The sequence below is a fragment of the Rhinoraja longicauda genome, chromosome 13 (assembly GCF_053455715.1).
Source record: "Rhinoraja longicauda isolate Sanriku21f chromosome 13, sRhiLon1.1, whole genome shotgun sequence".
NCBI lineage: Eukaryota > Metazoa > Chordata > Chondrichthyes > Rajiformes > Arhynchobatidae > Rhinoraja > Rhinoraja longicauda.
In genome coordinates, this window is record NC_135965.1 from 37287011 (window position 1) to 37304950 (window position 17940).

The 17940-nt window shown below is 41.5% G+C and overlaps 2 protein-coding genes across 2 annotated transcripts in view; one reads left to right on the forward strand and one right to left on the reverse strand.

The window, feature by feature from the left end:
* Positions 1-7275, reverse strand: part of LOC144599256 (ubiquitin carboxyl-terminal hydrolase 47-like) — a 28353-nt gene extending 21078 nt beyond the window's left edge. The window contains exons 1-4 of the mRNA XM_078410019.1: positions 7062-7275; positions 6194-6293; positions 3286-3428; positions 928-1019 (exon numbers count right to left, since the gene is read on the reverse strand). Coding sequence (XP_078266145.1) covers positions 928-1019; positions 3286-3428; positions 6194-6293; positions 7062-7101 — 375 coding nt within the window. The 5' untranslated portion in view covers positions 7102-7275. The remainder of the gene's footprint in view (positions 1-927; positions 1020-3285; positions 3429-6193; positions 6294-7061) is intronic.
* An 8351-nt stretch (positions 7276-15626) lies between these two features.
* Positions 15627-17940, forward strand: part of LOC144599081 (G-protein coupled receptor 55-like) — a 7148-nt gene continuing 4834 nt past the window's right edge. The window contains exons 1-2 of the mRNA XM_078409802.1: positions 15627-15673; positions 17170-17902. Coding sequence (XP_078265928.1) covers positions 15652-15673; positions 17170-17902 — 755 coding nt within the window. The 5' untranslated portion in view covers positions 15627-15651. The remainder of the gene's footprint in view (positions 15674-17169; positions 17903-17940) is intronic.

A 17940-nucleotide genomic window follows, 5' to 3' on the forward strand; every position in this document is an offset into this window, starting at 1 on the left:
AGAGAACACGGATTCTTAGTGAGAAGGAACAAAGAGTTAGCAAAACCCCACCTGTTGTTTTCTCACCATAAAATTCACACTAATGCTGGAGAGAAGGAATGGGTGACGTTTCGGGTCGAGACCCTTCTGAAGACCCACTCCTTCTCTCCAGAGATGCTGCCTGTCCCGCTGAGTTAATCCAGCATTTTGTGTCTAACTTCGATTTAAAGCAGCATTTGCAGTTCTTTCCTACACATAAAATTCACACTGATACTTTATCAACCAACAAAACTGAAATCTTTCAATTGATTTTATTTCCCTATTGCTCACCCCATTTATAATAAGGGTGACATTTCTCATGTCCTCTTACAGGGATGTTACAAATGGAATCTTACTGTGCCAAGTGGGGTATTAGGTTTCCAGGCAGTTGTTCCTTTAAACGCAGACTCTCCCCGGCCAGTGTGGGATTGTTGAATTTGTTTTATGATATATTGTTTTCTTATCTATCAGCAATGACAATTTGTGGCCCTATTACAAGTTATCCCCTTCGAGACAAAATCACTGTGCAGATATTGGTATCTTCACAATATGAAGAGACTGGTTGGTAGGGAAGGGGGTAAATGGCATTTATTAAATTATTGATTAATGCTACATCTTTTGCTTCCAATGATAAGATTAATGACAACAATTTTGATTAATGCTACATCTTTTGCTTCCAATGATAAGATTAATGACAACAATTTTCAAGCTCTACTTTATTGTAACATATAAAATCTGATACGGTAAAAGGTACATTCACATTCAAAACTTTATGCATGCCTTCCTCAAATTTGGTCAGTCATCATAAACTATTTGCATATGAACGAAAGATAGAAATCAGTATCAGATCCCACTCAGATGGATTTTATTGCATGCCAGAATGAGTGTTTGAAATCTATTACAACTTACCTGCAATATGTTACAGGTTAGCCCTTCAGTTTCTTTGCCAACCTTATTCACTACCCTTCTGAAATATTCTGCCACATCTTGTTGTTTGTAAACTTAAAAGATAAACCAAAATTATCTTTTGTTGCTTAATTCTGTATAATAAAAAGCTATTCATTGTTAAAAATTCTCAGAAGTGACAACGAAATTGGAAACGATATTTGTAGCATTGCGAATGCCGTTGGAAGGTTAAACACCAGCCCGAGAGCCTGTCAGAATTCAGCAGAGGAACACTCAAAGGAACAGGGAAAAGAAATAATGAAAATTATCTTTGTAAAAGAAAAGGAAATTCTATTATCAACTCTGAAGAGGAGAGGGACGTCAGCTCGCTGAACGATCCAGGTGAAGGCTGGAGGCCCTGCAGCAGCCTGCGCCTCGCCTGGATCGGGCACCGCTCCATAAGACCTAGGGCACGGACCGGACTCTAGAAATGGCGCCAAATCTGGCGACTCGAAAAATAATTTCACTGTGTTTTGCACGTGTGACAATAAAGCACCATTGAACTATTGGGTGAATTTCCAGCAGTAAGTTCTCAATCTTGTATATATGGTGCGTCTTGCATTCCGCTCACAATGCTTAAATGTTTTCCTCTGAATAATGTGCTGCAGAATATCTGTGGTGATCAGCGAACTTTCAATTACCCTTCTATGGCCTTCAATTTATCTTGTGGAATATTAGCATGAAAATGTTTACTACAATGGCACGAAATGCATGATATTTTACACAATTTAAACAATTGCACTGCAAAAGTAGTACAAATGCAAGTTCAGATTAACATTTTAAAACGTTTCATGAATTAACTTTCATGTCCTAACCCACACCTTTAGAGCTTACACCATTCCGACAACTCGTAGAAAAAGTTTTCAATTAATTTAAATTAAAGTAGAAAATGCTGAAAATATTCAGAAAGTTATGCAGCCTCTGTGCAGGAAGAAAAAAAGTGTTTCAGATTGGTTCTTATCATAAAACCTGCCATGTCCTGCTAAATATTTCAGACATTTTCTGTTTCAGATTTTCTGTGCTTGCAACGTTTGGATTTTCTTACCTTGATTGAGACTAAGAAGTGATATAACTAACTATTGGAATGAATGAAATTATTGCAGGGTACAACAGGATAGAACAGAAGCTAAGATAGGCACAAAATGCTGGAGTAACTAAGCGGGTCAGGTAATAACTCTGGAGAAAAGGAGCAGGTGACGTTTCGGGTGAAAAACCTTCTTCAGACTGGATCTGAAGATCTGAACCTGTTGCTTTTTCCCCCCACTTTGCTCTGGTGTCAGAAACCAAGAGCCAGTCATGAAGTAAGAGGTCAGCAAATTAGGACAGAGATTGAGAAGAAATTTCTTCAGCCAAAGGGTTGCAAGTCTTTGGAATTATTTTAGTTTAGTTTAGAGATACAGCGTGGAAACAGGGCCTTCAACCCACTGAATCCACGCCGGCCAGTGATCCCCGCACACTAGCACTATCCTATGCACACTAGGGACAATTTACAAATTTACTAAGCCAATTAACCTAAAAACCTGTACGTCTTTGGAGTGTGGATGGAAATTGGAGCACCCAGAGAAAACCCACGCAGGTCACAGGGAGGACTTAAAACCCCGTACAGACGGCACCCTTAGTCAGGATCGAACCCGATTCTCTGGCGCTGTAAGACAGCAACTCTACCGCTGCGCCGCCTTGCCAAAGAGGACTCGTGAAGCAGAGTTCCTAGGTTTATTCAAGACAGATTAATGGATTTTTATATTGTAAAAGAATCATAGGAATGGAGTTGGTACAAAAAGATTGGTTGTGAGGTCAGTTTGGTCAGTGCAGTGAAAAGCTTTTGTTGTGCGCTAACCAGCCCGCGGAATAACAATACATGCTTACATTAGCCATTCGTACTGTACAGATACATGACAAAGGATTGACTTTTAGTGCAAGGTAAAGCCATTAAGTCCGACCAAGGATAGTCCAAGGGTCTCCGATGAGGTAAACAATAGTTCAAGACTGCTCTCTGGTTCAGGTGCCTGATAACAGCTGGGAAGAAACTGTCCCTGAATCTAGAGGTGTGCGTTTTCACACTTCTGTACCTTTTGCCCGATGGGAGAGGGGAGAAAAGGAGGTGGCCAGGGTGTGACTCGTCCTTGATGATTCTGCTGGCCTCGCCGAGGCAGCGTCAGGTATAATTGTGGGCATAATACTACTGAATGCAGAGAAGACACGAGGGACTGAATACCCATTCTTGTTTATGCCCAATGTTGATACTGGACATGTCATGTCAGATAATTTACACACTGTATCCCAGTCTGAAATATCCAGAACTATTCTCGCATTCTTACTTACCATCGTGGCTGCTCATGCCTAAGTTTCTTGTAATCAAATCTGTCCTTGGTATTTCTCTTGCATCTAGCTTTGCAAACAGTTCTTTAAGTTGATAAGTGATGCTGGCACCCTTCTCGGTCTTTTCAAATGTTTGTTCATTTGTTCTAAGGGAAGGGTGATAAAATGGTCAATTTCTAGCCCCTACGGTTTTTAGGATGGACTAGACCAAGTGGACCTGTTGGGCCCAAACCTCTCCTGCATTGGTGCAGCACCCTCTCCTTCCCCCTCCCCATTCTTTCATCCACCACTCCCCCCCCTCCTCTCCTCTCCCTCCCTCTTCCCCTCCAACCACTCCCCTCCCCACCCTCCACTCCATCCCCCTCAGCCCCCCTTATCCTCCCTCCTCCCACCCCTCACTTCACCCCCCTCCCTCTCTCCCCCCCCCCTCACTCCACCCCCTCCCTCTCTCCCCCCCCCCCCTCACTCCACCCCCCTCCCTAAGAGATAGATTTAAACATTAAAATGTGAAGAACTTTTAAAATATGACACCGGTGGGCCTAAAATTGTCACGCTATCGTGTAACGTTTTGGTTGTAGTTAAGGAACAAACAAAGAAACAAATGAGAGTTTTAGTATATAGATAGATTTGAGAAAGCATTTGCCTTTTGTACATAACCAGCTAGGGCCGCGTGGACGTCGGAAGCCCGCAGGCCCCTGGATGGGGGCCGACATCGGGAGCTCCGGCAGCGGCAGCGTGTTCGCCCGCCCCGAATCGCGGGGCTTGGGTCGGCCCGCCGCGGACCTTTCACCATCCGGCGCGGCCTGAAATAGGCCGTTGACCTTTCACCGCCCAGCGGGGGCTTCAATATCGGGAGCCCCGACCGCCCCGACGTGGCAACTCCAACAGCCTGACCGCGGGACAAGACGGCAGGGAAGAGAAAAATACATTTTTGGCCTTCCATCACAGTGAGGAGGGACTGGAGGAGACTCACTGTGATGGATGTTTCTTTTTGTTTGGTGTTAGTGTATGATTGTATGTGTTATTGCATTTTTATTGATTATTCTTATTGGTCTTATTGTTTAACTGCGGGTAATGTTTCATTTCACTACACATTTATGTGTATGTGACAAATAAACGACTATTGACTATTATTGACTATTGACATAAGTAACAAGTCAGTTACTTACGTCATTTATTAAGCACCACCCTTTTGTGTCTGAAGAAGGGTCTCGACTCGAAACATCACCCATTCCTTCTCTCCTGAGATGCTGCCTGACCTGCTGAGTTACTCCAGCATTTTGTGAAATAAATACCCTTTTGTGTTGAATTTTGTACTCTTTGATAAGTTATTTACTTACGTTACGTATTGTACATCACATTTTTGTTCTGCAACTTTTGTATTGTTTGCAATTTGTTTTGTACCTTTTATCATTTTTGTAACTGGTTTTGTAATTCATAACCTTTGCACCTTTAACATATCACGGCTGGATAATTTTTTTATCTTATTTAGTGTAAGAAAATAACTGTAGATGCTGGTACAAATCGAAGGTATTTATTCACAAAATGCTGGAGTAACTCAGCAGGTTAGGCAGCATCTCAGGAGAGAAGGAATGGGTGACGTTTCGGATCGAGACCCTTCTTCAGACTGATGTCGGGGGGGCGGGACAAAGGAAGGATATAGGTGGAGACAGGAAGTTAGAGGGAGAACTGGGAAGGGGGAGGGGAAGAGAGGGACAGAGGAACTATCTAAAGTTGGAGAAGTCAATGTTCATACCACTGGGCTTCAAGCTGCCCAAGCAAAATTTGAGGTGCTGTTCCTCCAATTTCCGGTGGGCCTCACTATGGCACTGGAGGAGGCCCATGACAGATAGGTCAAACTGGGAGTGGGAGGGGGAGTTGAAGTGCTCAGCCACCGGGAGATCAGGTTGGTTAAGGCGGACTGAGCGAAGGTGTTGAACGAAACGATCGCCGAGCCTGCGTTTGGTCTCGCCGATGTAAAGAAGTTGACATCTAGAACAGCGGATACAATAGATGAGGTTGGAGTAGGTGCAGGTGAACCTCTGTCTCACCTGGAAAGACTGTTTGGGTCCTTGGATGGAGTTGAGGGGGGAGGTAAAGGAACAGGTGTTGCATCTCCTGCAGTTGCAGGGGAAAGTGCCCGGGGATGGGGTGGTTTGGGTAGGGACGAGTGGACCAGGGAGTTACGGTCTCTGCGGAACGCCGAAAGGGGAGGGGATGGGAAGATGTGGCCAGTAGTGGGGTCCCGTTGTAGGTGACGGAAATGTTGGAGGATGATTTGTTAAGATTTGTTTATCTTATTTATCCTTGGAATATTACTGCTTGGGTGACCCGTTGTCTTCTCACATTTAATTGTACCGTTGACCCTGTGCCAACCTACATATGACAAATAAAATGTATTTATTATTATTATTATTATGAGTAAGAAATAAGGGTGGCGACATAAGAGAAGGCAAGTAATTGGTTGCCAAGGGGAGCACAGCTGCAAGTGATAGGTTGCTAAGGGGGAGCACAGCTGCAAGTGATAGGTTGCTAAGGGGGAGCACAGCTGCAAGTGATAGGTTGCTAAGGGGGAGCACAGCTGCAAGTGATAGGTTGCCAAGATGCACTTGCAAGTAATTAGTTGTAAAGGAAATACGTGATTGGGTAGGAAAGGCATCTGAAATGAAAGCATGCTATAAAAGTAAGCTACTCGTTGTACTCGGTGAACTGTCACCCAATTTGCTCCTTGATTGTTCCAGCTGTTGTTTGCAAATAAAGGTTTAAACTTCTTGAAGAATTCTCTGCGTCGTCTGATTCACTCTCAGGTTTCGGTAACCACGACACTAACACTCACACACATGTGGCATCAAAGTAATTGATTGACATGTGGCGGGCATATTGATTCTTATTTATTAGTGAGTGTACAAACCTGATGATGATAGCATCCCTCACTTCAGGAGACATATAGAAAGTCTGAAGCAACGTGTTCAGGTAACATGTGGCCCCCTGGTTATATATCCCGACAAATCCTAATCAACAGCAAGAGCGTTGTTAACACCAATCATATGCAGTATATAGGAAGCAGCACATTTTCTTACTAAACGATAAGCAGTGTGCGTGTGTGTGTCGGGGTGAACAGTAGAAATAATATGCTACCCTGGTACTCTGGTTTCCTCCCACATCCCAAAGATGCCCGGGTTTGCAGGTTAACTCGCCTCTGGAAGTTGGGCCTAATGTGTAGGGAGTGGATGAGAACGCTGGACAACAAAGAACTGGTAGACAATAGACAATAGGTGCAGGAGTAGGCCATTCGGCCCTTCGAGCTAGCACCACCATTCAATGTGATCATGGCTGATCATTCTCAATCAGTGTGCACAATGGTCGGCGTGGAATCAGTGGGACGAAGAGCCTGTTTCCATATCACAACTAAACAGACGGCCAAGATGTTTGTTGTAAATGGGATGGAGAATTATGAGAATTATTAGTTTAGCAAATAAGTAGCTGACCAGCTGGCATCTCTCAACTGAATTTCTCCAGATTATTAATTCACAAAATGCTGGAGTAACTCAGCAGGTCAGGCAGCATCTCAGGAGAGAGATAGATTAGTGCATTAATGGTGCAGGTAAGGCATTATGGTAGAAGAGGTTTTTCATTAACTCCGGCCCGTTTATATTATTTGTTATTTCGTGCAGGTGCAGATGGAGGGGGAGGGGGAGGTGTAGATCAACAGTAGAACCATCTTTGCCCCTCGATTAACACTTAAATAATGGATAGTACACCACAGCCCTGTCGCTTACCTGTGGGATTTGCCTTATTTCGCTTTCCGCTTTTGCTCATTTCTTTCCTTTTACGGATTTGTTTTCCCCTTCTTAGTGCGACACTTGTTGTCGGTCTGAAATTAAACAAAGCGAGTGAATGGTCAGAGTGGTTGTAGCCACGCTCCGGGTGTTGGGAGTTAAAGTCACTCCCCTGCTGAGATTCGTGGTGTGTGAGACCAGAGACAACCGCAGTGCCCAGTCACTCCTGCGGGAAGTGTAGTCTGATTACAAATAAAATGCCTCCAACTCTGCAATCCAATCAGTGCACACATCTCTAAGGAGTTTGTTTCAGTTTCGTTTGAAAACATGCCTCCTTGTTATTGCAGGTAATTGGACTTGGACCCTGTGCTAATGCGGGCTCTGTAATAGAAAAAGACCCAATGTGCTGGTCAGGCAGCATCTCTGGAGAACTTCGCAGACTCAGTCTGAAGAAGGATTCCGACCCCAAACGTCACCTGTCCATGTTCTCCAGAAACGCCGCCTGAGTAACTCCGGCACTTTGTCTCTTTTTTCCCCTTTGCAAGCCCGCATCTGCAGTTCATTGTTTCTCGTCTTCCATTATATACAATATTCCTTTCGCATTTGTTCTTCCTTTAATCAGAAGAATATGTTGCTTCAATTTTATTGCGTTAAAAAAAAAAATCATCGTTTCATCCCCAGGGTTAAATTAATTTCCTAGAGGAATAAACGAAAAGTGCTTGCAAAGTTTTGGAGCACAGCAATTTGCAGTGGATTCTCACGTTGTGGTTTACGCTGCCCTCTCCTGGAGACCTGAGAGAGGCGAAATACAGGGCAGGCGATAACTGCTAATGGCAATTATAACATGTGGACAAAAGAAAGACACAAAATAAACCAGCATCTGCAGTTTTTGGTTCTACAAAAACCTGCGGATGCTGGAAATCTGAAATAAAAGCAGAAAATGCAGCAAAACGCTCAGCAGGTCAGTCTGAAGAAGGATCTCGACCTGAAACGTCACGCATTCCTTCTCTCCAGAGATGCTGCCTGTCCCGCTGAGTTACTCCAGCATTTTGTGTCCATCTTTTCGGTGTATATCAGCAAGTCAGTTAACGTCTGTGAAAAAGAGTTTAAGATTCAGATCGGTGCTCCAATAATCTCCTGGTGTTTGCATCTTCGGGCAGCTGATGCAAACACCAGTTCTGGAAGGAAGGAATATTCATTGTCACATAGAAACATAGAAAATAGGTGCAGGAGTAGGCCATTCGGCCCTTCGAGCCTGCACCGCCATTCAATATGATCATGGCCGATCATAGTCACATGTGACAAGGCACAGTGAAATTCTTTCCTTGCATACACAATATATACAAATAGCGGCCACCTACGGCGCTGACACCCCTTTGTTGGGTTCATGGGAGATAGGAGCAGAATTAGGCCATTCGGCCCATTAAGTCTACTTTTTTTAGTTAGTTTAGCGATACAGCGTGGAAACAGGCCCTTCGGCCCACCGAGTCTGCGCCGACCAGCAATCCCCACTATCCAACAAACATTAGAGGCAAGTGGTCCACTCACTACGGTGTCCTAAACTTAGACACCGTAAATTTATTTGATATACTTTTTTTTTGTATCACACTATGTCACATCTATGTGTTTTTCTTTCAAGGACAATCGCGGAGGGGAACTACCAAGGAAGTCTATAATATAAATGCCCCCAAAACTATAAATGTCCTGAGATATGGATGCACCATAATAAATAAGGTCATTAAAATTGGTAAAAATGTATGACGACAATCAAAAGAAAATGGGAGGAATCAGACTATGTAGTTGGAATATAAGGGGTATTAATGAACCTATTAAAAGGGGCAAGATACTAGCTCAGTTGAAATCATACAACACGGACATTTCGTTTTTACAGGAAACGCATCTTAGACATCAAGATCAGACGAGACTGAGGGCGAATTGGATAGGCCAAACATTTCACTCTTCATTTACTTCCAAATCTAGAGGCACTGCAATCATTATTCGTAAAGGAATTCCATTTAAATCAAAGAATACTATATCAGATAAGGAAGGGAGATACCTTATAGTAGCAGGAGAGATCAATAATACGCCAATTACGCTGGTAAACATATATGCGCCTAATTTTGATAACCCTCAGTTTTTTAATAAAATTCTGAATATAATTGCAGAATTTAATTATCAAAATGTTATAATTGGAGGAGATTTTAACTGTGTTTTAGACCCTTATCTAGATAAATCGATGCAAAAAAAAAAAGGTAATCTGAAATCTAAAACCAGTGAACTCTTACACACATATATGGAAAACACAAATATAGCAGATGTGTGGAGGATTGCAAATCCGACGGGAAGGGATTATTCGTTTTATTCAACGGTGCATAAAACATACTCACGGATAGACTATTTTCTTGTGGATACAAAATTAATTCCGCATTCTATGAACCCTAAATACCACATAAATGCGATCTCAGACCACTCTCCGTTAACTTTTGTTTTAAAATTAGAAGGAATGTCTATGAATAAATCATTTTGGAGGTTTAACTCGCAAATTTTAAAAGACCCACAAGGGAGTATATATCTAAAAAAACAGATGGACCTATTTTTTGAGATAAATGATACACCAGATATATCCCCCACGTTATTATGGGAATCCTTCAAAGCATTTATTAGAGGAGTCATTATTTCATTTCAAGCTTATCAAAATAAAAAGAATAAGAATGATCAAAGACATTTAGAAGAACAAATAAAACAATTAGATACAGATAATGCTAAAGATCCAACTATGGATAAACATAATAAAATCCTATTATTGAAATTCAAGCTAAATAAATTATTGTCAGAGAAAGTTATAACACTATTTCAAATTATAAAACAAGAACACTTCGAATTTGGGGACAAACCCCACAAACTTCTAGCACGCCAATTGAAAAAACGGGAAAAAGAAAATGCAATACTAAAGATTAAATCAGATAGAGGGGAATTATTAACATTACCCAAGGATATTAATAAAAGATTTGCTCAATTTTACCAGAATCTATACACATCTAAAACGTTAATAGACAATAATAAAATTTCAGAATTCCTAGATAATTGTAACCTACCACAATTAGCACTGAGGGAACAAGAGGAACTGGGAGCACAAATTACTTCGAAGGAGATAGAAGACACAATAAAAACACTAAAGAATGGAAAAACACCAGGACCAGACGGATTCAGCAATGAATTTTATAAAGCATTTTACGACATAGTTATTCCACGATTACAGAAAATGTATACATATGCTTTTAAAGAGCAAAGCTTACCTGAAACACTAGCAGAATCAACGATTATATTAATACTTAAAAAAGATAAAAATATAGAAGAACCAGGATCATATAGAGCTATTGCTTTGTTAAATACGGATCAAAAAATAATAGCGAAAACACTAGCCAGTAGACTAAGCAGGTACGTTAGTAGACTAATAAATGAGGATCAAACAGGATTTATATCTAAGAGACACTCATTCAATAATTTGAGACGTTTGCTTAACATAATGCACTCACATAAACCTCATGACCAAGAGTTATCTATCATCTCACTGGATGCAGAAAAAGCGTTTGATCAAGTAGAATGGGATTATATGATTAAAGTATTGCAAAAATTTCAATTGGGAGAGAACTTTATCGCATGGATAAAATTATTATATAACAAACCTACGGCTAGAATATTAACGAATAATATATTATCCTCGAAATTTGAACTATCAAGGGGCAATAGACAAGGATGCTCATTATCACCGTTGTTATTCGCTTTGGTAATTGAACCCCTTGCTGAAAAAATAAGAACACACTCGGATATTTATGGTTATAACACAAAATATACGAATAACAAAATATCCCTATATGCCGATGATGTACTACTGTACATCACAAAACCACAAATTAGTATACCAAACATATTAAATTTAATTGAGGATTTTGGATCCTTTTCAGGATATAGAATAAATTGGAACAAAAGTGAAATTATGTCGATAAATCCAAAAGACTCAACACACCTCCGGAAATTCCCTTTTAAAATAGCTACAGAAAAATTCAAATATTTGGGAATTGAAATTACTAGAAATTACCAGGATATGTTTAAAGCCAATTATAATCCCTTACTTAAGAAATTAAATAATTTGATTAAATTCTGGAAAACACTTCCGATGTCCTTAATAGGCAGAATAAATGCTATAAAAATGATTTTCTTACCACAAATCCTATACCTATTTCAATCAATACCTATATATCTCCCTAAAAGGTTTTTCAAAAAATTGGACTCAGACATTACAAATTTTATATGGGATTATAAATCCCATAGAATACAAATAGCACACCTTAATAAACGAAAAGAGTTGGGGGGTCTAGCGCTCCCTAACTTTATGTATTATAATTGGGCAGTAAATATTAAAAATATGATTCACCTGCTGGACAATTCTGCCCATCAGGCGGCTTGGATCTTAATGGAAAAAGGGGACTGCTCCCCGAGTAATATAGGAGCGACTATCCTCTCACCAATAAATCTGAATAATAAAAATTATAATAAAAATCCAATTATACATAGCACAATTAGAACATGGAAACAAATAAAACAGAATCTAAAATTAAGAAACTTATCTCTTTTAATACCAATAGTCAATAATCCATCGTTTAAACCATCAATTATAGACAAATCATTTATACAATGGGAAAGAATGGGAATCAAATCGCTCGAAGATTTGTATGAATTGGGAAAATTACTATCATTTCAACAAATACAACTGAAATATAATTTGAAAAATAACCAATATTTTAAATATCTTCAAATTCGTGATTATCTGAAAAAATATACAAAAGATTATTATAATATGCCTTCCGACTTACTGGATGAAGCAATGAAGACAAAGGCGGAATCAGCTAATCTAATATCGTATTTATATAATATCATTTTAAACATAGCAATACCCACAACAGATGGAATTAGAAGAGACTGGGAACAAGATTTAGCTATAAAAATTTCAAAAGAGAGTTGGGATAATCATTTACTACAGGTGCATAAATGTTCGATCAACGTACGACATACGCTCATCCAATTCAAAACATTACATAGATTATATTATTCAAAAACTAAATTAAATAAAATCTTCCCGAATGTTTCACCAATTTGTGATAAATGTCTGTGTCAAGAAGCTACTATAGCGCATTCTTTTGTTTTTTGTACAAAAATCCAAAAATTCTGGTATGAAATATTTGATATTTTTTCAAAATTAATCAAAATAAAACTGGTACCAAAACCAGAATGGATCATTTTTGGAATATCGGAAGGTAACCCTGAATTAAACGTGTTTCAGAAGAATTTATTTAATTACGGGCTAATAATGGGAAAAAAGCTCATACTGAAATTCTGGAAAAATGCGCCCACACCAACAATAAAAATGTGGATATCAAATATGTTTGAAACACTACATTTGGAAGAGATGAGATTCCTCTTAGCAGGTAAAGCAGACCAATTCCAAAAGACGTGGTCTACGTTTTTGGACCTATTACAAGCATGAGGTGCAATAGTAATTTTACAAAGAAATAAATAAATAAATGGTATCAGGACCTGGTAACGGGAGGTAAAACAACAAAACAGACTTGGTTGGTAGTCCCCTTCCTGCGGAGTTTAATGTTATAATAGAGCGATTGTTTCTACCCCTTTTTTTTTTTTTCTTTCTTTTCTAGGGTCTACTTTCTTACTTTACTTCCTTCTCTACTTCTTTTCCAAGGGGCTTTCTTTTCCCAACACTCTCTTGCACTTCACGATTCTTGCGCACTTTCTTTCCTTACTTCTTTACTTCTATCTTTTTCTTAAAGCTCAAAAAAATGAAGCGGTATAAAAAATGTATTAAGATATATCTGTTGTATTATTGTAATTTACCGTACTTTTAATAAAAATATTAAAAAAAAAAAAAAAAAAAGATTCAGATCGGTGCTCCAATAATCTCCTGGTGTTTGCATCTTCGGGCAGCTGATGCAAACACCAGTTCTGGAAGGAAGGAATATTCATTGTCACATAGAAACATAGAAAATAGGTGCAGGAGTAGGCCATTCGGCCCTTCGAGCCTGCACCGCCATTCAATATGATCATGGCCGATCATAGTCACATGTGACAAGGCACAGTGAAATTCTTTCCTTGCATACACAATATATACAAATAGCGGCCACCTACGGCGCTGACACCCCTTTGTTGGGTTCATGGGAGATAGGAGCAGAATTAGGCCATTCGGCCCATTAAGTCTACTTTTTTTAGTTAGTTTAGCGATACAGCGTGGAAACAGGCCCTTCGGCCCACCGAGTCTGCGCCGACCAGCAATCCCCACTATCCAACAAACATTAGAGGCAATTTACATTTATACCAAGCTGATTAACCATCAAACCCGTATGTCTTTGGAGTATGGGTGGAGACCGAAAATGTCAGAGAAAACCCAGGTGGTCAAGGGGGGAACTACAAACTCTGTATAGACAGCACCCGTACACAATCAGGATCGAGCGTGGGTCTCTGGCACTTTAAGCACTGTAAGGCAGCAACTCTACAGATGCTCCACCTTGCAGCCCTTCAATCTACTGCACCATTCAATCATGGCTGAACCATCTCTCCCTCTCAACTCCATTCACCTGTCTTCTCCTCAGAACCCCTGACACCTGTACTAATCAAGAATCTATCTCTGCCTTAAAAATATCCAGTGACGGCCTCCACACCCTTCTGAGGCAAAGAATTTCACAGATTCACCACCCTTTTCTTCCATTGTCCTGCCCCTCTCCCCCCCCCCCCCCCCCCACCCCACCTATATCCCTCCCTCTGACTTTACATTGTACTCGTCTTCTCTACTTATTTGACACCTTCATGACTCCCTTTTGTCCCCTTTTGTCACCCTTTCATTGCCTTTTCAACTCTGGCCTTTGCCCACCCAACTGACAGACAAAGCCCCCCTCACCTGTACCCACCTATCGCTTGCCCGGCTTTGTACCACTCCTCACCTCAACCCACTGCAAACAATGTGAAGAATGGCTCAAAACTGAAACGTTCACTGTCCATGTCCTCCAGAGATGCTGCCTGCCCCGCTGAGTTACTCCAGCACTTTGTGTTCTATTGAGTATAGAAGTTGGAACATTTTGTCACAGTTGTGCAAGATGTTGGTGGGTCTGCATTTGGAGTACTGTGTTCAGTTCTAGTCATCCTGCTGTCACCTAGGATGGATATCATTAAGCTGGAAAGAGGTGGCGAAGATTGAGTTATTTGACTGCCTCACCCACCGACCGCCACAGCGCATTACAGGCACCCACCATCTTCTGTGTAAAAGAAAAGGTTTCTCCGTGCATCTCCTTTAAACTTTGCCCCTCTCACCTTAAAGTTATTCCCTCTAGTATTTGATTTTTCCATCCTGGGATAATGGTTCTGACTGTCCAGCTTATCTATTCCTCGTGTAACTTTATATACTTCTGTCAGGCATCCTCATGCCCTCCAGCATTCCAGAGAAAACAATGCAAGCCTGTCTAACCTCGCCCTGTAACTGATATCCCCTAATCTAGGGTATTTATTCACAAAATGCTGGAGTAACTCAGCAGGTCAGGCAGCATCTCAGGAGAGAAGGAATGGGTGACGTTTCGGGTCGAGACCATTCTTCAGATGGACTGAAGAAGGGTCTCGACCCGAAACGTCACCCATTCCTTCTCTCCTGAGATGCTGCCTGACCTGCTGAGTTACTCCACCATTTTGTGAATAAATACCTTCGATTTGTACCAGCATCTGCAGTTATTTTCTTATATCCCCTAATCTATGGTAAACCGCCTCTGCCATCTTTTCAACACATCCACACCAATCATGCAAATATATGTTTTTAATACATACATATATGTAAATTAATGTATGTATATTATAAATATATGTATATTATGTAGGGGCGGCACGGTAGCGCAGCAGTCGAGTTGCTGCCTTACAACGCTTTCAGCGCCAGAGACCTGAGTTTGATCCCGACTACGAGTGGTGTCTGTATGGAGATTGTACGTTCTCCCCGCGACCGCGTGGGTTTTCTCAGAGATCTTCGGTTTTCTCTCACACTCCAAAGACTCCAAAGGTTTGTAGGTTATTTGGCTTGTTATAAATATAAATTGACCCTAGTGTGTGTGGGTAGTGTTAAAGTGTAGGGATTGCTGGTCGGTGCGGTCTCGGTGGGCTGAAGAGCCTGTATCTGTGCTGTGTTTTTAAACTAAACTAAACTAAGCTAAATATATTTCACTTCCTCTCAACAAGTTGCTGATCACTTTGTACAGTTAATAATGATGTGTGTTTTTCAAGCACTTTTCAGCAATTGTCTATTAATGTTAATCGAGGGGAAAGCACTTTGAACGAGATGGAGGTCAGAACGACCGTTTTGCTGAATAGTTTCTGGATTTTGCTTTGAGTATAAACTCGGTTTTCAGTTGGTTGTCAGCTCAATTTCTGTGGTCGAAATGGAAAGGGAAAGGAAGCTTCTGCTAATTTAAAGCCTGCGTGCATTTCACTTACAGAGGACATTGAGTAGGTGGTTGTTGTCTGTCGTTGTCACCACGGAGTAAAAATGAACCAAACCGTCGCAAGTGGTAGGTTTATTTTATTCTGCATTGTTTTACGAGACATTGAAAAAGTGAGATTTGGCAGGTGCGAGGGGTGAGTTACTTACAAGGGGAGTGGGTTATTTGGCAAATTTATGGACCCCTTTACTGAGCACGATGGGCAGGTTTACTTCCTCCAGAACTGTTACAGTGTACAGCGTGACTGGGTAGAACGAAGGAGGTTTCCAGTGTAAAACAAGCTTGCTGACAGAAGACAGAATTAGGGACAAGAACTCGTACAGAAGTAATTCCAAAAATCTACACAAATACTATCAAACCTCACAATATCTGGCAATTACAACATTTGTACCTTTCTGGAATAACTGTCATACAGATTAAAGGTATCACAAAAAGCTGGAGTAACTCAGCGGGTCCGGGTCTGAAGGTCTCGACCCAAAAACGTTACCCATTCCTTCTCTCCTGAGATGCTGCCTGACCCGTTGAGTTACTCCAGCTTTTTGTGATACCTTCGATTTGTACCAGCATCTGCAGTTATTTTCCTACACATCATACAGATTAATATCTAGTTATCAGTTTATCTAACTCTCAGATTTATAACTTTGGCACTTCATTTCCCCTAGAATTGATCGGGGTTTCAGAAATTTTGCATTTAATTTTTTTAAATTTTATCAACCTAAAATTTTCGTCATCCATGTTAGGCATTTTCAGACTGGGATTACAAAGGGTGACAGAGAGAGGAATCTTACTTGCCCAAATGCAAATACAAAAGAATTTGCAAGTTGAATTAATAGTAAGGAGGGAAAATTAAATGTTAGCATTTATTTTGAGAGGATCTAGTGTATAAACAAGTATGTAATGCTGAGGTTTTATAAAGCACTGGTCAGACCGCATTTCGAGTATTGTGAGCAGTTTGGGGCCCCATATCTGAGGAAGGATGTGCTGGTGTTGGAGAGGGTCCAGAGGAGGCTTACTAGAACAATCCAAGGGAACGTTAGATGGGCATTTGACCCCATTGGGATTATACTCGCTGGAGTTTAGAAGAATGAGAGGGGACCTCATTAAAACTTACCGAATAGTGAAAGGCCTGGATATGGTGGGTGTGGAGAGGATGTTTCCACTAGTGGAAGAGTCTAGGACCAGAGGGCACAGCCTCAGAATAAAAGGATGTACCTTTACAGGGGAGATGAGGAGGAAATAATTTTGTCAGATGGTGGTGAACCTGTGCAATTCATTGCCACAGACAGCTGTGGATGCCTTCATTAAAGCGAAGATTGACAGATTCTTGATTAGTAAGGGTGTCAAGAGTTATGGGGAGAAGGCAGGAGAATGGAGTTGAGGGAAAGATAGATCAGCCATGATTGAATGGCAGAGTAGCCTAGATGGGCTGAATGGCCCAATTCTGCTCCTATGACTGATGAAGTGTGATTTTTTGTTTTTGTTTTACTGTGTGCTTGGACGTATGTTTATCTCGTTAACGGGTCACTTTGTCTTTGGCTTTCTGTCCGCACCATCGGTGCCTGCAGCGAACAGAACAGTGGACGGGTTTGTGAGGCGCTTCCAGCTGTTCGTCAACCTGCCCACGTTTATTTTCGGCCTGCTTCTCAACGCCTTTGCCCTGTGGAGCCTGTGCTTTCGGTTCAGAAGAAGCAACGTGTCGGTGATCTACATGATGAATCTGATCATGGCGGACATCCTGTTGCTTTTCTCGCTGCCTTTCAAAATCTACGCTTACCAGGCGATGGAGTGGTCCCTGGGAGCGTCGTTCTGCAGGTTTCTGGAGTCCCTGTACTACGTGAATACCTACGCCAGCATCCTGATGACTGTGCTGATTTGCCTCGACCGCTACATCTCCATCAAGCACCCATTTTTGGCCAGGAGGTTCAGGTCGCCCCAGAAAACGGTCGCCGCCTGCGCTGCGGTTTGGATGGTGGTCTGGTCCGCCAGCGCCTGCATTTACTTATCGAAAACCACCAGGTCCGCTTGCTTTTACAACCACGAACCGTCGCTGTGGAGAGCGCCGGTCATTGTGTTCCTCCAGACCACGTTTGTGCTCTCGGCTCTCGCCATGGTCTTCTGCTCCGTGCAGATCGTCAGGGCTCTGCGGAGAAGGAGTGGGGCGAACGAGGGGCGCGGGGACAACAGCAAGTCCGTGAACATCGTCCTCTCAAACCTGTCCACTTTCCTGGTGTGTTTCACGCCCTACCACCTGGCGATGCTGCTGTACTTCCTGGCGCGGAACTCGCTGATACACGCACAGTACCTGACGCCTCTGCGCAACGCCCTGCAGATCTGCC